The sequence below is a fragment of the Apiospora marii genome (genome assembly GCF_038362585.1).
Source record: "Apiospora marii strain CBS 49790 chromosome Unknown utg000003l_segment0_segment0, whole genome shotgun sequence".
Classification (NCBI taxonomy): domain Eukaryota; kingdom Fungi; phylum Ascomycota; class Sordariomycetes; order Amphisphaeriales; family Apiosporaceae; genus Apiospora; species Apiospora marii.
The window spans coordinates 577,464-595,835 of NW_027117374.1; the positions used below are offsets into that span (position 1 = coordinate 577,464).

General features: G+C 54.5%; 4 protein-coding genes across 4 annotated transcripts; 2 read left to right on the forward strand and 2 right to left on the reverse strand.

Annotated features, from left to right (window-relative positions):
* Positions 1-6,292: 6,292 nt before the first annotated feature.
* PG985_003644 (uncharacterized protein) lies at positions 6,293-6,886 on the reverse strand (the record flags this gene model as incomplete). Its single annotated transcript, XM_066823413.1, has 1 exon — positions 6,293-6,886. The coding sequence occupies one exon, from the start codon at positions 6,884-6,886 to the stop codon at positions 6,293-6,295; it is 594 nt and encodes a 197-aa protein (XP_066686573.1).
* A 2,136-nt stretch (positions 6,887-9,022) lies between these two features.
* On the forward strand, positions 9,023-11,635 carry PG985_003645 (uncharacterized protein; the record flags this gene model as incomplete). The annotated part of the gene is made up of 2 exons (XM_066823414.1): positions 9,023-9,136; positions 9,215-11,635. The coding sequence occupies 2 exons, from the start codon at positions 9,023-9,025 to the stop codon at positions 11,633-11,635; spliced, it is 2,535 nt and encodes an 844-aa protein (XP_066686574.1).
* A 613-nt stretch (positions 11,636-12,248) lies between these two features.
* Positions 12,249-12,757, reverse strand: PG985_003646 (uncharacterized protein; the record flags this gene model as incomplete). Its single annotated transcript, XM_066823415.1, has 2 exons — positions 12,249-12,532; positions 12,697-12,757. 2 exons carry the CDS (start codon positions 12,755-12,757, stop codon positions 12,249-12,251), a joined length of 345 nt encoding a protein of 114 aa, XP_066686575.1.
* Positions 12,758-16,573: 3,816 nt separating this feature from the next.
* PG985_003647 (uncharacterized protein) lies at positions 16,574-17,828 on the forward strand (the record flags this gene model as incomplete). The annotated part of the gene is made up of 2 exons (XM_066823416.1): positions 16,574-17,096; positions 17,233-17,828. The coding sequence occupies 2 exons, from the start codon at positions 16,574-16,576 to the stop codon at positions 17,826-17,828; spliced, it is 1,119 nt and encodes a 372-aa protein (XP_066686576.1).
* Positions 17,829-18,372: the final 544 nt, after the last annotated feature.

The following is an 18,372-nucleotide window of genomic DNA, read 5'->3' on the forward strand; positions in this document are numbered from 1 at the left end:
TTCCAGGCAGTCTATTTCTAGAAACAACTTGGCCGGCCACCACACGCTGCCGGCGGCTTCCATTCCTTCTCCTTCTCCTTGTCCAGCCGCCGTCGTTCTCGTATTTCCTTTTCTTATTTGATTTATGCACTTCAAATCTCCAATCCGACCTTCGCTTTCGGCTGTCTGGGCTGGGCGAAAATCTGTGTGTAAGCCGGGAGGAAGATTGAGGTTGCATTCGGTACGGAGAGCGCGAGGGGCGCACTTTCCGGCTGGCATAAAGTATAAATACTTCGTAGCTTCCACCGTAGATTCCACCCACTATGGGCCGATGCGACGAAACAAAGGCAGTTGACGAGCAATCAATTGTCGTGTTTCCCTACCTACATGTGATAGTCTATAGGATCGTGATTGCTTGGTACTCATGATTGCCATTACCATATCTTGATGGTAGTATTGCTACACGGCATAACATCAAACAAGGGCTGAGAAGACCAATTGTCTCTCTCTTAAACTGCGGCGTCTCCTGTCTGACTCTTCCGGATCGATTTAGGCTTTGGAGGTAAGGCTGGACAACGAAGAGCGTGCACCCACACAGTAAGATTATATGCTCGGGGAGGTTAGTCAGTTGGTCGCATAAACCTTCGGCAGGCGCTGCTCACGGTCTGAACCCGGCCGGGTCTGTTCGAATGTTGATGTAGGTACGGAGTACTGTACGCGAAAACTGGATGCTGGCAATTACGGCATTTAGTCATACCTTCTTGCGTTGCAACGGATGGGACTCATAGGGGCGTCACCCGGAGTGAGTCTGATCAGCGGCTGCTGCCTGCAAATCGGTCGCCTGGCTGTACAGTGTAGGGTCACGAACGATCTTGGCCGGTGTGCCACTGATGGGATTGCGAGCAGGCAAGCGACTGGAATGACGAGTGGGCGTGGGCAGGAGGTCATGGAACGCCGTCACTTGTCAGGGTGTCTGTTCGGAGGGCCTAGACTCGTCGAGGTACCGGACCAATCAGCCAGGCTCGATTTGGCCAGCTGAGGTCCGGACGAGGCATAGGTGGCAACAATGATTGGAGAGAGGCAAAAGTACCGACATCCGAACCTCCATACCCCAGCTACTAGTACACCAGCGACGCGATTGCGAAAATCGCGTGGGCGCGGGACGACTCTCTTTTTCTTTCGCATCAAACGCTTGACGCTGTACATTGGGAAATCCATATCTATTTTCTAGTCTTGTGCGCCCATAAGGCTGGCTACCAGGACCAGGATGGCGATGACCTTGACGCGCAAACGGCCTCGTCGCTTGGGGTGCGATGGCTGACGCTGGGCGGTCCCGGGGCGTGCCTTGCATGTCCGTCTACCTATGAGATCCACTCTATTGCTGTTTTTGTCCGCCAGCACTGGTCGGTCGGACCGGGTCTGGCATCTGAGAAACGTGAGCAGGAAAAAAGAAACCAACCATTATGCGGAGGCTCGCTCCTGGCAACTGATCCGGTAAGGGCTAATTGATTGACGGCATGGAAGCTGCTCAGATATATTGCCGCTTACTACCTCACAAGATATTAATCCTTCTCGATTAATGGACGGGGGCGGGAGATGGTCCTTTTTGTTTTTGGGGCGAGTGCGGTGGTGCAGTGCAGTGGTCGCAAGCCCTCCAAGCTCAAGTCGATGGAGACACCGGAAGCCCTTGTACTCCAGCACCCGGAAACACTGGCAGGGGAAAGCTGCCGCCCGTGTCAGCTTGGCAAAGGCTGCGGGCTGCGCACTACTAACACGTAGGCGCCTCATCCCCGACCGAACACCACCACCACGACGGTTGGTTGTTGGTTTGCTGGTCGCTGTATCACACGCCCCCTTGAGCCCGGCCGACCGAGTAACTGGGCTCGACCGGGCTCGTCTTTTCTTGTCTCGCCCATCAATTGATGAATTGATCATTGCAATGAGACTGCCCCTGCCGATGATCCGGCAACTATTGTCGGTGTTATTTAAATAAAACTGGGTCGGCTTTGCAGTGTTCCGGAAACGGCCCAGGGCAAAGTAAAAAAACACCCCCAAATTGCCTCCAGCATCTCCAGCAATCGGACAGAAAAGGTTCGGGATTGCATTTCTCAAATCTACAAAGTGTCGCAGAAGAACAGGTGGAGCGCATCGGAACCCGGTGGAGCCGCCATGCGACGTTTTTTTTTTTGGTTTTATCACGTCTATTTTTTCCCTTTCCTTCTCGTTCGCTCTATTCTGAGGCCTGGGACGGACGGGGGGCGGGCGACGCACACATACATACGCGCGCACCAGCGAGTAACCCCCGAGGTACTACCAATTTAGAGCAAGGCTTCATGCATCCATCGGTTCCATGCCACCCACCCCTATCCAGCCAATGGACTAGCCGGTCTGGCATCTCCTCCGTATCTCAATATATACGATGGGCGAGATCCAACACACATTCAAGCAATTTTCCATCCCGTTCCGCCATCCAGCGGCGCCCGCGATTGGTGATGAGGGAGGGCACAGGTGTCCCAATTTCGTCTGACGAAGGCCCTTCCGGTTTCTCTTCGAGTATCATGGAGTATCATGGCGCGGCATCGCGTGTTGGTCTCCCCACAAGCCACCAGTCAGATGGGCGCATCTGGTTAAATTAATGGGGATGGGTCGGGCAAGCTCCGTGTCAAATACGTCCGTGATCATCCGTAAAACAAGCACCCAGCGAACCCTGGCCCCCCATGTAGTTTGCCGGTTTCCGCCACCGTCGTAGAGTACGGAGTACCCTCCTCGAGGGCGGCACTTTCTGGTGATCAATGCCCTGGGGATCGGCATATGATATCCTCTTCCGCCTCCATCCAGTTCATTTCGTTTGGCTGGCCAAAACTTCTTGGGCCCCGTTTCCCGCGACGAATGGCTGGTCAGACAATTGACAATACACGCGCGCGCCATTCCATTCGGCCATCTGGAAAATTGGGTCCCCGGCACCTTTGGCCCTAAAGTTGCCAGCCATGAAAGCCGAAAACCCGTGGGAGAGTCGGCCGTCTTACGGTCTTACTTATTATGTCATGCTTCCTGGAGAGTGATTACTTGTCGTCGTAGCCCATCCACGCGCTAGCTGGACACCATTCCCGGTTTCCTGCCAATTATCGGCCGGTCAAGTTTCGGCGTGCACTGGCGCCGATGGTGTCATCTTTCAGCAGGCTGTTGCTACATACTATCTGCTACAAGCATCCATCCATTCGCACACCGCGAATTCGAGACTAGGTGATAATAAAGAAGAGAATTAAGAAAAAAGAAAAGAAAAGGGCGAAACAATACTTCGGGTCGGCTGCCGACACTTCAGCCGCAGGGCATCTGGGACAGATTAGGAGGAGGGAGACAAGGGGGGTAGTGGTCGGTCGCGGTGCTGCTGGGCTGGTGCTGACTTCAGATTGAGTGAAAACGAGCGGTGCTGTCGTCCGCTGCACCCGCCCGAAGCAGTAGCATGCAGCCCTGTCCTTTTCAAGTTTGGCTCCGGAGAGCACGCGCCCCAAGGAGACGATACCCCATTCCAAATTCAGCCACCAAAGTCCCATCCACAGCCTGCCGGCCGGCCCTCTCCCTCTGGACTCTTGCAGGTACTCCGTACAGGCCAGCGTCATTCAGTGTAACCCCCCTTTTCTTCTTCTCAGCATGGATTGCAGGTACTGTACACACCGAATTCCAGTAGCCTGGTCCGGGAGGTCATAGACGCGACTTTTGCCCACTTCGGGATGGCTTTGACAGTGCCGGGCAATCGCACAAAGGGTCAAGTGATGAGGGCTACCTATCTTTCCTCTCCACAAGCCAACGGAAATCGCATGATGAAATTTTGCAGCCGGCTGGCTGTGAAGGAAATTGACGAGGGGATCTTGAAAAAGAACACAGGTGTCCACGTAGCCGTGCCCCCGACTGGCGAAGTAAGCGCCGCGACAAATCACGGACACCACCCGGGAAAAAAGAGCCTAGGGCGAAAATAGCAACATGCAATGGGAAGCACTGCCCGCCCGCCCGCCACGAGGCGGTCGCACACACACACACACACACACACACACACACACACACGCAACTGCGCACCCGCAACTGCACTCGGGGCGAGAATTCCTCCTCTTCCCATCGGCGGCAAGGGGATCCTACGTGCCTAAAAATATACGACTTGGTGTATGGCTCAATCAGCTGACAGACGACGACGACGACGACAACGGCGCATCTGATTCTGAAATCCATCCCTCCGTAAGTCCCGGGTTCTTGGGTGCATCCACTCGAGGGAATTACGGACGCGACCCTCGGAGTTGTCTCTGGCTGGCGAAATGAGCTCCGGTTTTTTATTTGCATGGTTATCTATGTATCTCATCTCATCTCGGATACCAGGACAAGGATAGATTAGCTATGTAGATTACTTCACATAGATTTGCTTGACGTCAATCCGAGAAGAGCGCATTTGGCACAAAGGGTTTGACTGGCACACGTGAGAAAAGGATGCAGTTTAGTTGTTTCCCAATCGGTTCGTTTGCGACATCTTCGCCCTGCCTGCCCATTTTCGCGATCGGCGGGGTTCGTTCGTAGAAGACGGGGTGGTGGCGGGTGTGGTTACGCGAACGAACATTTCGCGTACGTATTCCCCCCATCCCATCCTCCATCCCATCCCCCGTTCGCTTCGCTAGTCCAACCGACATGGGGTGTGGACAGCGAGGAACAAACGGACGGGATCCTCGGGCTGAGAGAAAGAGAGAGCGCATGAGCCTGTGCTTTTTGGGGGGGAAGGAAGTGGTTTGTTGGACGACAGGCACGACGGCCAAGTAGCAGTGACCCCACACCCCGTTCCCCCGTCCCTCTCGCGCTGCTAACCTGTAGTTGGGTCTTGATTGCATTGGAAGTCGTCGCAGCTCATCAAACGAGAGCCGAAACCAACCCTCCCAGCTTCCGCGGCCAGTCGCAAGCTGGTCCGGGGAAGATGGCCGTACCACCAGACTCGCATGTACCCAATACTACCGATGGCAGGCAGCAAAGGACAATACATAGACCAAAGCCCAAGGATCGTCGCGCCCCGAACCAAGCATTGCAAGACCGTCTCGTGCGCATTGCGATAAACCGTTTGATTCGTATCTATCTGAAACATGTATGTCTGTCCTGTCCGGCCTCTCGCCTCTCGCATGCTGCCAGCAACCACAGGACAGAACACAGGACAGTTGCTGAACGAGAACCCAATTGCCGTCCTGCCCTGCCTGTTCCGTCCGATTTTCTGTGGCCATGGTCGATCAGCCCATTTAATCCACGCTGGTGGGCTGATGGTCTCTGCATTGTTGAAGCAGAGATTTCACTCTCGCGAGTCTCTCCGGTCGCGACAGCCCCGTGCCGGGCCCAATTCCCGGCAAGACTGACTGCCAACCATTGCTCCACTCGAGCAAGCACTTCCATGCGCATTCCATCTCCTGCCGATCGAACTTCCCATTCGCCATTTCCAGCCAAGCACCACCACCCCTCACGGCCATGCCGAATTTGCTTTGTTACACACAGCTTGTCTTCCTCACCGCTTCGGGAAAACGAATCCTGACCCCGATGGACCGCCGCCATTGCGATCGGAACTTGCCTCTCCCCACTCTGGCTAACGGACGATGGAAGATGTAAAAGAAAAAGCAACCCCGGCCAGCACATACCTACAATATCCCAGCAAATGTAGTATCAATGCATGTATGTACATCTTTTGCTTCCGCAAATTGCGGTAAGTCAGGTTTGTGACGATCCCCGATTGGGTCGACGAATGCACACGGGGCGTCGGGCCCCCTCCTGGGCAGGGTAGCGTAGCAACGGAGTCCTACCGCAGCGCTCAAGCCAATGCTCGCATCCTACGTGTGGGAGTGCTCTCAATATGCTTATCGCAGGAAATCCATTCACGCGTAGTTCGCCATGATTGATTGGGGAGGTCCTTCGTAGCCAAGGCCGAGACGGATCTGCCCCCGAAGCGGTAAGATACCGAAGGCCTCCTGCCGTTCTGCCGCATCCGGCCCCGTCCGCTGGGCCTTGGCTCGTCTCGTCCATGAACACATCGCCATTATTGCTGGCTTAAGGAAAGACTGTGCATGCATACAGTTGACATGTTACGACATGGCCCGCGGTCTCGTTTGTAAAGTCTGACTGCATCTAGCTTGCGAACATATCTCGTAGTCACTTGTCGTCTCTCGCATGCCCAACTCGACCAACATGCGATTGGCTTGGCCATGTTGGAGCCCCCGTCTTGGCGTCAGTGATCTATCGCCGTCCAGACTTGCAGTACCTTACCATCCGTTGGTACTGTTCCTCGTCCAAATGGAAGAAACTAAGCATATGTCCCGTATACCTCCGGAGGCCATGCAAAGGCGGTAAACCACCATTCTCTGCTGTCATTGTTTATCATGATGTAAAGCTCCGAGAGGGAGTCGGCCCAGACGTACTGCCACATCCTCCCCTCCAACTCATTGTCATCGTCATCATCTTCTTCGTCTTGCTCCTGCTCGTAGCCCACGCACACAATAGCCATCACCCCTTCATGGAAGTATTCGGGCTCCCGGTTCTCCTTGGCGAGTTTCTCTTCGGCCGCGCGGAACCGCTCGAGAACTTCGTCGTTGACCAGCATGAAATAGTCCCTGCGGAGACCGAGGCCGTCGTCGTAGCCGTCGGGGACATCTCTCTTCACGGCTGCCACCCATTCCATGTGGAGTTTCCGCACCTCGTCAAGTGACAAGTCTTTGAGGTGTTGGCCGCCTTGCTCTTCTCTGGGATACAAGGTGGCCGTGGAAGCCATGCGGTCTACCCCTTCGTCTTTGCAGCCTCGGACCATGGCATTCCGAACATAGTCGATATACCGCTGAAAGAGCTCATCGTCTCCGAAGGAGGTTCGGTAGGCGTCGAATCCCCATCCCGAATCGTGCATTGTGCGGTCACAGTACGACGGCAACTTTTGAAGTTATCAAATAGGGATATCCAGCAGCAATAGTAGATAGGTATGTAGGATGCTCCTGGTGGTTGAGGAGATGGTATATTTCAGGATGAGACTTTTCTACAAATAAATTGATGGAAACCAACCTGCTTAAATCTACAAACGAGAACCCCAGAAAGGTTTGAATTGGGCTACACCCAGAGCCACGTTAAAGTCTTATCTTCTATATACCACCCACTAAAGAAAGTGTAATGCACGACGCGCAAGAACACGTGCATTACAGACCCATCTCGACTAAGATTAAGTCAATGTTTGATACATCTTGGCTTTATGCTAAATCTAGAGGGGATGATATTCACAAAAAGCAGGTTATCTCGAATGAAGACAAAGGAACGCGAACATTGCTTTATACGTAGTTTAGTGAATTACTAATTATGCGAGACCAGCATGAATAGCACATCCAGCCCACCAGCCAGTTGGTTATAGGGAAGAAGCAAATCACGACACCAAGGGTATTCGCAATAAGTTACTTGGCTGTCTTGAAACAGAATTGATGATGCTTATATAACAAGGCAGCCTCCTCGACTTCCCCTAGCTCTGGACTATACACATATGAACCTAAATTAGCTGCCACGTTGAAGCGGCATAAAGTTTCGTTGGTAGTGTCGACTCTTCTTAACCAAGAAGAAAAGAAGCTGACAGTCAAATTCGGAAAGGCCAAAGGAACCAATGCTAAGACCAGAGACTGCTACATAATGGAAAACAAGATGATGACCAGTCTACTCTAAGTGTAGTTGAAACAAAGAAAAGACTCTAGTTTCTTAAGCCCGTATCTTCGTTTCAACTGATGATGCCAGCAAACCAGCTGGCAAGACATTTGAGGTTCTCGGCAGTTCGACAAACACTGGCGGACCCTGTTGATGCCGCTATGTTCGGTCAGGAAGCCGAAATGGCCATCAACTCTGGTCGGAACGAAGTCCCTATTTCTCCGGCCGATCCGCAAACCCATCGAGACATAGCAATGTGTGAGCCGGGAAACTGTGGCCTCAGAGATTTCGGACCAGCGGCAACAGGCTCTGAAAGGTATTTGCAGGACTTTTAGTAGTGCAACCTGAGAGCTGGGCTGCTTGGAAGACACCTCCAGGGGGTTGGACCTCAGGTAAATGTACAAGATATCTCAAGAGATCGGCGGCATAAGTATAGAAAGCTGATGATGACGGTGAGTTCTTCTCATTGATATATGCGAGCCATCGCTTCGTCAATCGCATAACCACCTTCCCGTCTCTTCCTTGCTTGTCTATAGATCAACAATTGATTCATTACAGCCATTAGCAATCCATTTCACGGTGCGTTCCCCATTTGTGGGGCCCGAATTGTCCGTTTCGGCCTTTACACGGCATATGTGTAGGTAGTAAGTAGTGCTGCCCCCGACACCAAGACTAGCGTCGTCAGCACTGCCACCGGAATCGTGGTTAGCGCTGAGGGATTGGACGCAGAAGGCTTCACTTTGGTCAAGCACGAGTTGGACTCACTCTGTCCACCGAGGGCCTTCTGAACGGCATCGACATGAATGATAATCAGTATCACACCTGTCACAAGCTGGAAGGAACCTAGCTATGTACTAACTTAAGCGTGACAGTCGTTTGTTGTACATTGGCGGGGCAATTGTGCGCTAAGCTTAGTGGTGGCCCCCCCCCAACACTCAGCCTTCGCCGCAGCAGCTATTTTACCAGGGGCGTTCCACTCCCTTTACAGTAATAAATACAAGCATCTTACCCTCTTCATCTCCACGAGTTCGCCGAGAAGGAGGCCGTCGCTCTCCATCGTTTACTTGGCTTCTGAGCGTGACTCTGCCATGGCTTCTCGCATCTTGGCGTCACACTAGGCAATGTCTGTTAGACCCGAGAGCGGGGCATTATTGTTGCCTGGGATGGCGGTCGCAGCTCAGGGACCAGGTTCAAGATCCTGCCTCAGCCCTCTTCTCCATGTGCCATCTCACACACATATATCTTTCGGTGGCATTTCCTCCCTTCTGGATTTCTCATAGCTTATGATTGTTAGACATAGACATACGCTTTCTTCTCAAAGCGTACCCCTCAACTTGACAAGGCATCTCCTCTAGCCGGTACAATGGACGTGGCTCACAAACAGGAGTATCGCATTCGCGAGCTCGAGACCCGGTCTGTGACCTTATTTCCCGGTCGCGCCCAAGTATTCCGCCAGATCAAGGATGTTCCCCTCAAGGTAAGTTCGCCCATCACATTTTCCGCTGTCACGCCCCACGCAAGGAAGCCCAGCAGCAGCAGCTGATGTATCGAGCAGGCCGGAGAGAACCAGATAACTATCGTCGGCCTGACGCCGACGGTAGATCAGGACTCCATCAAGGTGGAAGGGACCGGCTCCGCCATCATCACAGACATGGCCGTCGAGCTGCTGCCCAACCGGGAAATCTTCGAGGATGTGTATCCCGAATACGACGACGAAGACAACTCGGATTCGGATGGGGACCACAGCTCCTCCGACTCCGAGGGCGTGGATGAGGAGGAGCGAGCCAACGCGGTCATGGGCGACATCCGCGAACGGATCCGTCGCGCCGAGGACGACGAGAAGCGCGCCATCGAGATCATCCACAGCGCGAAGCGCCGTCTCGAGATCCTCAATGGCCACGGTAATCTCATGACGACCCATGCCCAGAACAAGGCGTCCGACGTCAAAATCGACGAAGGCCTCGCCACCTACCGGGCCGAGCGCGAAAAGATCTTCGCCGACACCCGGGACGGCAGCATCCAGCAGCGCGAGATCCAGGACAAGCTCCGTCGGCTGCGGAAGGAGGAGGGCCGCATCTTCAGGCAGTACCAGCGAGAGACGGCCAAGGCCGACAAGCTGAAGCGGAAGGAGTCCAGGGAGAAACGCAAGGAGAAGCAACGGGCCGCGCGGAAGCAGCAGGAGGCCCAAAGGGAACAGGCCCGCATCCGCAAGGAGCGCGAGTCTTTCTGGCCCAAGAAGGTCTACAGCATCCGGATCAGCCTCGACGCCAACGCCTTCACGCCTGGCTCGTCGCGCCGCAACTCGATCGCCAGCAGCGACGTCGAGGTGGTTTCGCCTAGAGTCACGGAGAAAAACAGCGGCAGCGAAGTTACCAGCAGCACATGCGACCTGTTCATCAGCTACGTCACGACCGACGCGTACTGGTCGCCGGCCTACGACATGGCGCTCTCGACGACGGCCAACACGGGCCACGTCTGCTTCGACGCCCAGCTCACCAACCGGACCTCGGAGACCTGGTCCAACTGCAGGATCACCCTCTCGACGCCCCAGGCCGACTTCTCCGGGCTCAACGACACCATCCCGACCCTGGTCCCCTGGCGCGTGCGGCTGACCGGCAGAGCCCACGGCTACTCGAACAATGACATCATGTTCTCCCGCGACGAGCAGTCCCACCGGGCCACCTGGGCCGACAAGCAGACGGGCCGCGGCAACGCACAACCGCCCCGCTCCGAGCTGTTTGGGTTGGTTAAGGCGAAAGAAGCCCGCGTACTGATGTGCTTGGAAGCCGACCAGACGATGGAGGAGGAGGTCGACGCGGATATGGGATTCGGTGTCTTCTACGGGGATGCTGAACCCCCGAGGCAACTAGGTTCCCCATTGTTCCCGCAAAGCCCAGGGTACAGCCCTTCCTCGCCTCCTCCACCTTCACCACCGCCGGCCCGCGCCGAGGAAAATGTGGTGTTCGACAGAGGTGTCCAAAGCGCCCGGAAGTCCAAGAGCATATTCCCGAGGGCCAGCCTCAGCATGCCCCGGATGATGAGCAGCTTGGGAGGATCCAACCGAGGCGGCGGTCCTCCTCCCGGCGGAATGGCGGCGCCGCCGCCGCCGCCACCGCCGGGCCCTTCGTCTTATTCCCGCCGGGACGAGCAGCAGCAGCAGCAGACCCTCACCCCCGAGCCGCCGGCCGCGCTGGCCTTCCAGGAGTCGACGTTCGAGGAGACGGGCTTCACCACGACGTACGACCTGCCGGGGCTCAAGACGCTGACGCCCGCGTCGACGGCGTCCAAGCAGCGCGTGGCCCGCGTGGCCTTCGCCCAGGTCGCCTTCAGCCACACCGTCGTCGCCAAGTACAAGCCCGTCGCCTACCTGCAGGCCAAGCTGCGCAACGGCAGCAAGCTGACGCTCCTGCCCGGGCCCGCCGGGCTCACCCTCGACGGCAGCTTCCTGGGCCGCGCCGACATGCCGCGCTGCAGCCCGGGGGACTCGTTCACGCTCGGCCTCGGCGTCGACCCGGCCGTCCAGGTCGCGTACCCGAAGCCCGACGTCCGGCGCTCGCAGTCGGGCGTCTTCACCAAGGAGGACAGTGCCGTCTATACCCGCACCATCACCGTATCCAACACGCGGTCACCTCCTTCTGCTGCTGCGGGCGCTGGCTCCAGCTCTTCTGGCGCTTCCCAGCAGCAGCCGCTCCCGGCCCGCATCACCGTGCTGGACCAGGTCCCCGTCAGCGAGGACGAGCGGCTGCGCGTCGAGGTCCTGCAGCCGCGGGGCCTGTCGCTGGCGGGGGCCGGGGTGCCCGCCGGTGTTCCTGGGCGCGAGGGAAAGGAGGAGAAGGACTGGGGCAAGGCCGTCGCGACGCTCAAGAAGGACGGCGAGGTCGCGTGGGACGTCACGCTCAATGCGGGGCGCATGGTGAAGCTGGGGCTCGAGTACCAGTGCGCTTTCCCGACGGGCGACCATGCGGTCAATGTTTGAGGGCTGGCTTCTTCGTTGCTAGGGTTTTCTTGAGGCGGCGCGAAGCTTGGTGGCATTTCCTTGGTCTTTTGGGAAGAGATTGAATTCAATGCTTGGTATGGCGTTATGTGTAGGAGAGGTTCTCATGTATGGTAGGGGTCATGGATTGAATACTTGCTCCACCTCTTGATGATAACCATCAGGGGTTACACAAGCCACCCTATCAATCGGCAAATATCCTCGCTTTAATATGATTTTAGACTTAGTAATGGGAAGTGACTTCTCGCCTCGACTCTCCTACATCCGCCCCTGCATGCAATGAGGAAGGGAAGATAAGTAAGTAGGTAGGCAAAATGAAGATTGAGTATGTTAGCTAAGTAGGCAAGATACCAGACACATTGCCCAATTGAGTGTACCAGTCAGTTCCATCATTGAAGCATCCAAAATCATGCTTGCCTACGTGCAAAGCTCGAAGACCTCGATTGCGGCCGCGACCGCCACCTCAAACGAGGCCAAAGCCGAAACCACGGCCGGGTCTTGCCTAAACGAGTTCAGCATCTATTTGGTCGCATTCCACACGAAGTTGCAAGAATATAAACAGTAAATGAAGAAGAAAGGGGGAAGGAAAAGAAACTCACTTGTCGCCCCCGTCCAGCGCGGCCTGGGTGATGTTGAGCCCCCCCTCGGTGATCTGGCGGGCGTTGGCCGGGGCGATGTCGCCGACGAAGACGGCGACGGCGATGGAGTTGATGGCGTTGGAGGCCAGGTTGATGCCCTCGATGGCCGTCCCCCGGGTGGTGACGTCGTCGATCTCGTCGAGGTTGGTCCGGGTCTCTTGCAGGCCGGCCATGAGGGTCGTCGTGCTGCACACGGAGCTGCCGTCGTCGGCGACTTGGCGGGGCGCGGGGGAGGAGGGGTCTGGGGGTTGTTTATTTCATTGGTTAGATGGGGGTGGTTTCAAGAACTATGCTGTTATGATTTTGGGGACTCGGTACAATCGCTTATTGGATCAAGGGGCATATATACAGTCGTGCTTGAACATGATGGGGGATGGAAATTGGGCGGTAGTGGGGGTTACTCACGGGCTTCGATGCAGGCGGTACCGGCCGCGGCCAGGAGGAAAAGGATTTGCTGGGTGTGCATTTCAGAATCACTGCGGATTTCACTTTCTGACAGGCACAACTATAGTAAGGATATTGTCTTTCGGACGCTTGGTCACGAATTAGGTAAGTAGGTATAAGGTGATTGGATGCGACGGATGTTGGGCAAGCAGAGACCAGTACTTCTGTAAGCTGGTCGGAATCCCGACCAGAAGAGCGACCAGCCCGTTTTATGTACGTACAGTACATAGGACTCTCTTACAGTTGAGCGCTTGAAGCTGCCTTTGCGATAGACCATTGCATGGCTGTGTAACAGCAGTCTGAAATCAATCCGTATCCGAGGCCTAACGGGATCGACAGTAGGGACGGGATAGCATGGCAGCCTCGGGTACTCTGGGGTAAGATCTATGCGATGCAAGGGATGGGGGCTACCGTAGCAGAGGGGTACTTCGGATACAAGCAGCGGCATTCCGTATGATCCACATCTCCTGACTCCATATCCGACATGACGAGACAATGGGATGAGTGAGTAGGCCTTTCAACGGTCGCATCAGGCTATGGGAACAGCGAGGTGAATTTTATCATAGTCACAACAGTTGATGTCCCAGTTGGTCGGCTGCGCCCTTGCGCAGGACTTCGAAAGGCGCCAGTCGACAAAAAGTCGCTGGAAAAGAAAGGCTGTCTTTTCTGACCATTTCGTTCGATCTCAACCCCGCATCGGTTGCCTTTGAATATACCTCGACGCCGAACAGAAATACGCCTCTACAGTGTTAGGTTCTTGATTTCTACTTTGGCTTGTTCGATATTCAAGACCAGGTTGAAGTGAAGCATGTTGTAGATTGGTGTTTGGCTTTGCTCTCCGTAGACTGTCCGCGGGGCACAGTTCCCGACAGCTAGGCCAATTGATTGCCCCGATCAGGCCAATCAATTGATGCGCAATTGCCCAGAAGGGTCACAACTACCAACTATATCCTATAGTTGATGAATCCTGGCTCATAGAATCTTCTCTTCTCCTGAGACTGTATTACTGGTTGTAACATAGGATATTGTTGACTCTACCTACTGCACAACAAGGTGACCGGCTTGATTCCACTCCAGTCGGGCGTGGTTCATCTTCTTCTTCAGATGACAGTGTCTCAGTGCCGAGTGCACTTGGCGACGCGTCTGGACCACTCGTGCCCAAAGGACATTTGTTTCCTGTTTGGGAATGACTGCATGATCCGATTCGCCAAGGGTCTTCCGACAGTTCTTGCGGCAAAGCTGGTTGACCCGACTGGGCAGAGTCTCGATCATAGAAAATACAATGATACTGATACTCAACTGGCAGCACAGCCAACGCACCGCCAAAACGCACCGCCGAGCGGCAATAATTTATTTGGACTTGAGAATGTCCAAAGAATATGCGGCCTAACAATCCAGAAAGGAGCACAGTAATAAAGTCGCAGTATGAAGGTGGGAGTGAAGCAACACCCCACAATTGTGAGCATTCGGACTGCTGTTTAACGTGCTTGCTCACTCACCAAGAAAAAGGTGGAGTATCCTGTCCAGCACTGAGACAGAACCCAACCTGCTTTCGATGCAACACTCTTAGAAAAGTGAAAAGAGAGATCGCGGGAAACATAAGATGATGCAACTCAAGTATGCCACGCATGCAAAATGAACGCAAAAAGAGGAGCGAGCGTGGATCGAACACGCGACCTTAGGATAATTGCGAATAACTGCAATCCCACGCTATACCACTTAGCTACCGCTCCCAGGGCTACCTGGTTGACAGGATGACAAACCAACCGTTATGCGCCTATATATTAGCACGTTAACGTATCTCGCCGATGAGCAGTCCACATAAGCCAATTGTAGCTCCCTTAGTCGGTCGCGAGAGATCTTTTTCTTTCCTTTCATCTATTTGAACCATACCAAGTCAGACCTGCCGAAACGAAATGAATGACACTTAGTAGAAAATCCTCTCAAATTCACAATGCCGATCCAATCAGCTGATCCAAATCAGGTATGCCTGCCAGCGAAGCTCCAACATAGTTCTTGGTTTTTGCCCTAATATCCTCATGGAAAATATGGGGTTGGAGTCGCTACAGAGGAATAGTTGCCAAACAATGAAGCTAGAACTCCCCCCAAGTACCATTCGATAGATCGATCCTGGGATGTACAAGCCTTTGCTTTGGGTATATAGATAGTCAAACAGGGCACAAGCCACTGGGTGCTAAGTCACTCTGTGTACCTGAGGAAGAAGAAGAAAAACAAGTACAGGTGTAATTCAGCAGACCGAGGTGAGCGACTTCTCACGAACTTAGAGGGACTTGATTAAAGAAACTAATGTCAATGAAAGATGAGATGTGTCAATGTTGTCGGAAATATGGGTGGCTAATAGGGCTCAGGGTCATGGGGATATGAATTTGTTGAAGCATATCAGACATTGATGGGGTCTCGGCACAGATGGTAGACCGATATGTCGCTTGGGGCGCCGTACAGCCCTATCCCAGCGCCTGCTGTATCCCAAGACTCCTGCTGGGGAGAATTACGTATTCACTGATCACAAACATGCATTCCTCGGATTTGCCTTGGAGCGTTGGCACAAAACACGGCCTCATCATCCTCGGCCGCCCGCCGGGATAGTGGTGGTGCTTGGACAGCAGCAGGTCATTATCATCACACATGAGGCAGGAGTCTCTGAGCAGGCGGCGGTCGTTCCAAGTTCCTGGTTTGACTTGTACAGTGACGTTTTCGCCATATCGGGCATCCAGGAGCGGCTTCGCGAGGAGTGGGAGCAATGCAAGCCGGTAGACCCAGCCAGGGGCAAGGAGTGTGAGTCCTGCTGTTTCTTCTTTCATTACGCTTTTCTCTGCCTGGGCTCAGGTAAGGGGGGCCGCCTCTTTCAAAGGTGCTGTCTTTACGGGATAATCGCTCCCGACTCAACCCCTTAAGCTAGCTTCCGGCTTACTCGCACACTACCCTTAGTTGATATACTTGCAAACATCTTTTTTGAGATGGAGTTTATCAAAAGAAGGCCTTGCAAGTAATTTGCGTATACCAGTTGGCTTTCGCGAACGGCGGATCGAAATCAGCGTTGTTGTACATGGTCCGGGTTGCTTCATGTGTTTGCTGACCCGAAAGAACCTTTGAAGAGTTCGGCCTTGTGGGCAAAGAGAACAGTCGGACCACCGGGATCTGTAGGTTAACCACTGAGATATTGTACGTCTCTCATATTGTTCTTTGAGTAAACCAAACAAAGTTTTACCGCGAAAACGGAACCCCGACATATTGGTTACCAACAATCCCCCCTTGTCTCCGGGCTCGTTTTTCTATAGCTGCTGGTGCTCCATCTCAACGTATGGGTCGAGGCTTATAAGGCCCCAGTCCTCCCACCGCAACTCCATGCCATCCTAGCTGGCCATACAGCATCACTTCACACAATATGAGTTCCCACAGCAACCACAGAACGGGACAAAGTTCCCACCATCGAGGTCGAGGAGGACAACACCACCAGGAGCGAGGCAATGACGCAAACAGAGACCCCGAGGATGCACAGAAGCGGCGCGACGAGGAGCTGCTGGCTATGGGCCTAGATCGCATGAGTATATCGGACAGCAAGGGCAAGTTGTCATATCTTCTGGGAAGAGCCGAGGCGGATCATCAAGTAGCCGACGCATACCAAAGTCGCCCATTGATTTCGGATGGTTATCCACTTAGCGAGGTTCCCTACAATGATACACGCACGCCCCCTTAACACACTTCCCAGGCTCGTAGTGGTCCGGGTAGCAGCTACCTTGGATACGTTGGCGAGCCTGGTACAAGCTACCCCAGTGGTGCCGGGTCATGGCAACCGTCCACGGCGCCCACAGCCCCCATGGGCGCCGGCGATGTCTCCTTCTGGAGCGGTGGTCAAGATGTAACCGCCGGTCCCAACAACTTAGCCCCTCGAAAATCAGACAGACGCCCGGAAATCCCACGAGGATATGCGTCCGATGAAAACCCGGAGGTTCAGAGCTACCTGCAGAGATACCTCTACAACAAGGGTAACGGATGGCGGCTGTCCAAACTCTGCGACCCTTGTTCGGGGGCAAACGCCCCGGCGGGGTCGTGTACTCGGGGCGACAGCGACCACAAGTGCGCTCAGTGTCGAGACAAGGGGAAGGGAAAGGGAAAGGGGCAGACGTGTGGCTGGAAGACTTACAAGGCCGCCAAGACATCGCTCAAGAAAAAGGCAGGGCAGGAGGAATCAGAGGAAGAGGAGAGTTATGCGAAGAGGCAGGTGAGAGAGAGAAAGGAGAAGCGTCACCAGGATAGGGAGAGGAAGGAGAAGGAGACGGGGGGGGCTGCGCGAGCAGTTGAGAGAAGAGCAGCGGCGCCGGCCGATCGAGGAATCCTGCGTCTATCAACCGAACGCCCCGTTCGCCCACACCGGCGTGACGTCTGGGGAGGGAGCCGGTGTTCCCTCCTATGACTTCCAGCCGGCTGCTTCTGCCTTGGCCTATCAGTTACCAGTTGGCACGCGCAGCGAAGCAGATACTTCGTACTGGTCCACGGCGCCCTCCGAGAGTGGGGCATCTTTCAGCTATGGCGGAACAGGCTATGATCGGGCCTCATACAGCACCGCGAGCTCCATACTAGATGACTACACCACAGGCAGCCAGACACCAGTCCCATTCAGCTCGGCCACAGCACCGCACCAAACCCCCTTCGCCCAACCGCCGTCTCAAGGAGGGCCCCACCGCGACGCACTCCCCCATCGCCACGTGGATAGCGAATGGCAATACGACGAGTCGTCCGGCACCTTTACGCAAACCCGGATGATTCCCAAAAAGCGCGAGCCCGAAGTATCTGTGTCCGCGGAAGAGGTGCAGCAATACATCGACCAGCACCGGCAGCCGCACGAAGACCAGCGCTTGACCCGGATCTGCGACCCTTGCCACTTTGGCGGGCTGCCCGGGTGTCGGTTCTCGCGCTCGTCGTATCCTTTGGGCTGGTGTACGACTTGCCAGAGCACCCCCGGCAGCGCGTGCACGGTCGACATGTACGGTCGCGCCCAAGAGAAGCTCAAGAGGGAGAAGGATGTGGAGGCGTGGATGGAGAAGCACAACAGGAAGAAAAGAGGATTATGATAGCTTTTGGTAGCGTAGCGAAAAGCCACGTAGACTCGGTGCCTTCACCATTCAGTGAGTGGCATTAGATTGAATCCATGACACCTTGAAGACAGCAGCGCCGCATCAATAGATTGATAATTGTCCCTCGATTCGCCAGGGAAAGCATGGTTGCAAGGGCAGAATGTAATGATATGGAGATAAGTCGACAGGAAATTTGAATTAGAGCATTTGGGGGAAGCTCCGAGATGAATTTATAAGCTGTAAAGGAGAGGCAATATTTATAACGGAAGAGGGAAGCAGAAGAAGGCATGTTTGGGAAAACGTTGAGAGAGCCAAAGGGAGGAGCCAGAAGAGAAGGGCCTTGATGACGTATCGGCTGATGGGATGAAGAAAGAAAAGGGGCAGGGATTGAGCTGTTGCCAAAAGTTGCCGTAATCACAGCGTCCATCACAGATAGGACCCAGGATTTCTGCAAGACATGATGCTTTGGTGTTGTTCTCATCTCACACATCTGAAATGGACTGAAGAAGAATGCAATTGGAGCGGGATCCGTAGATGATGG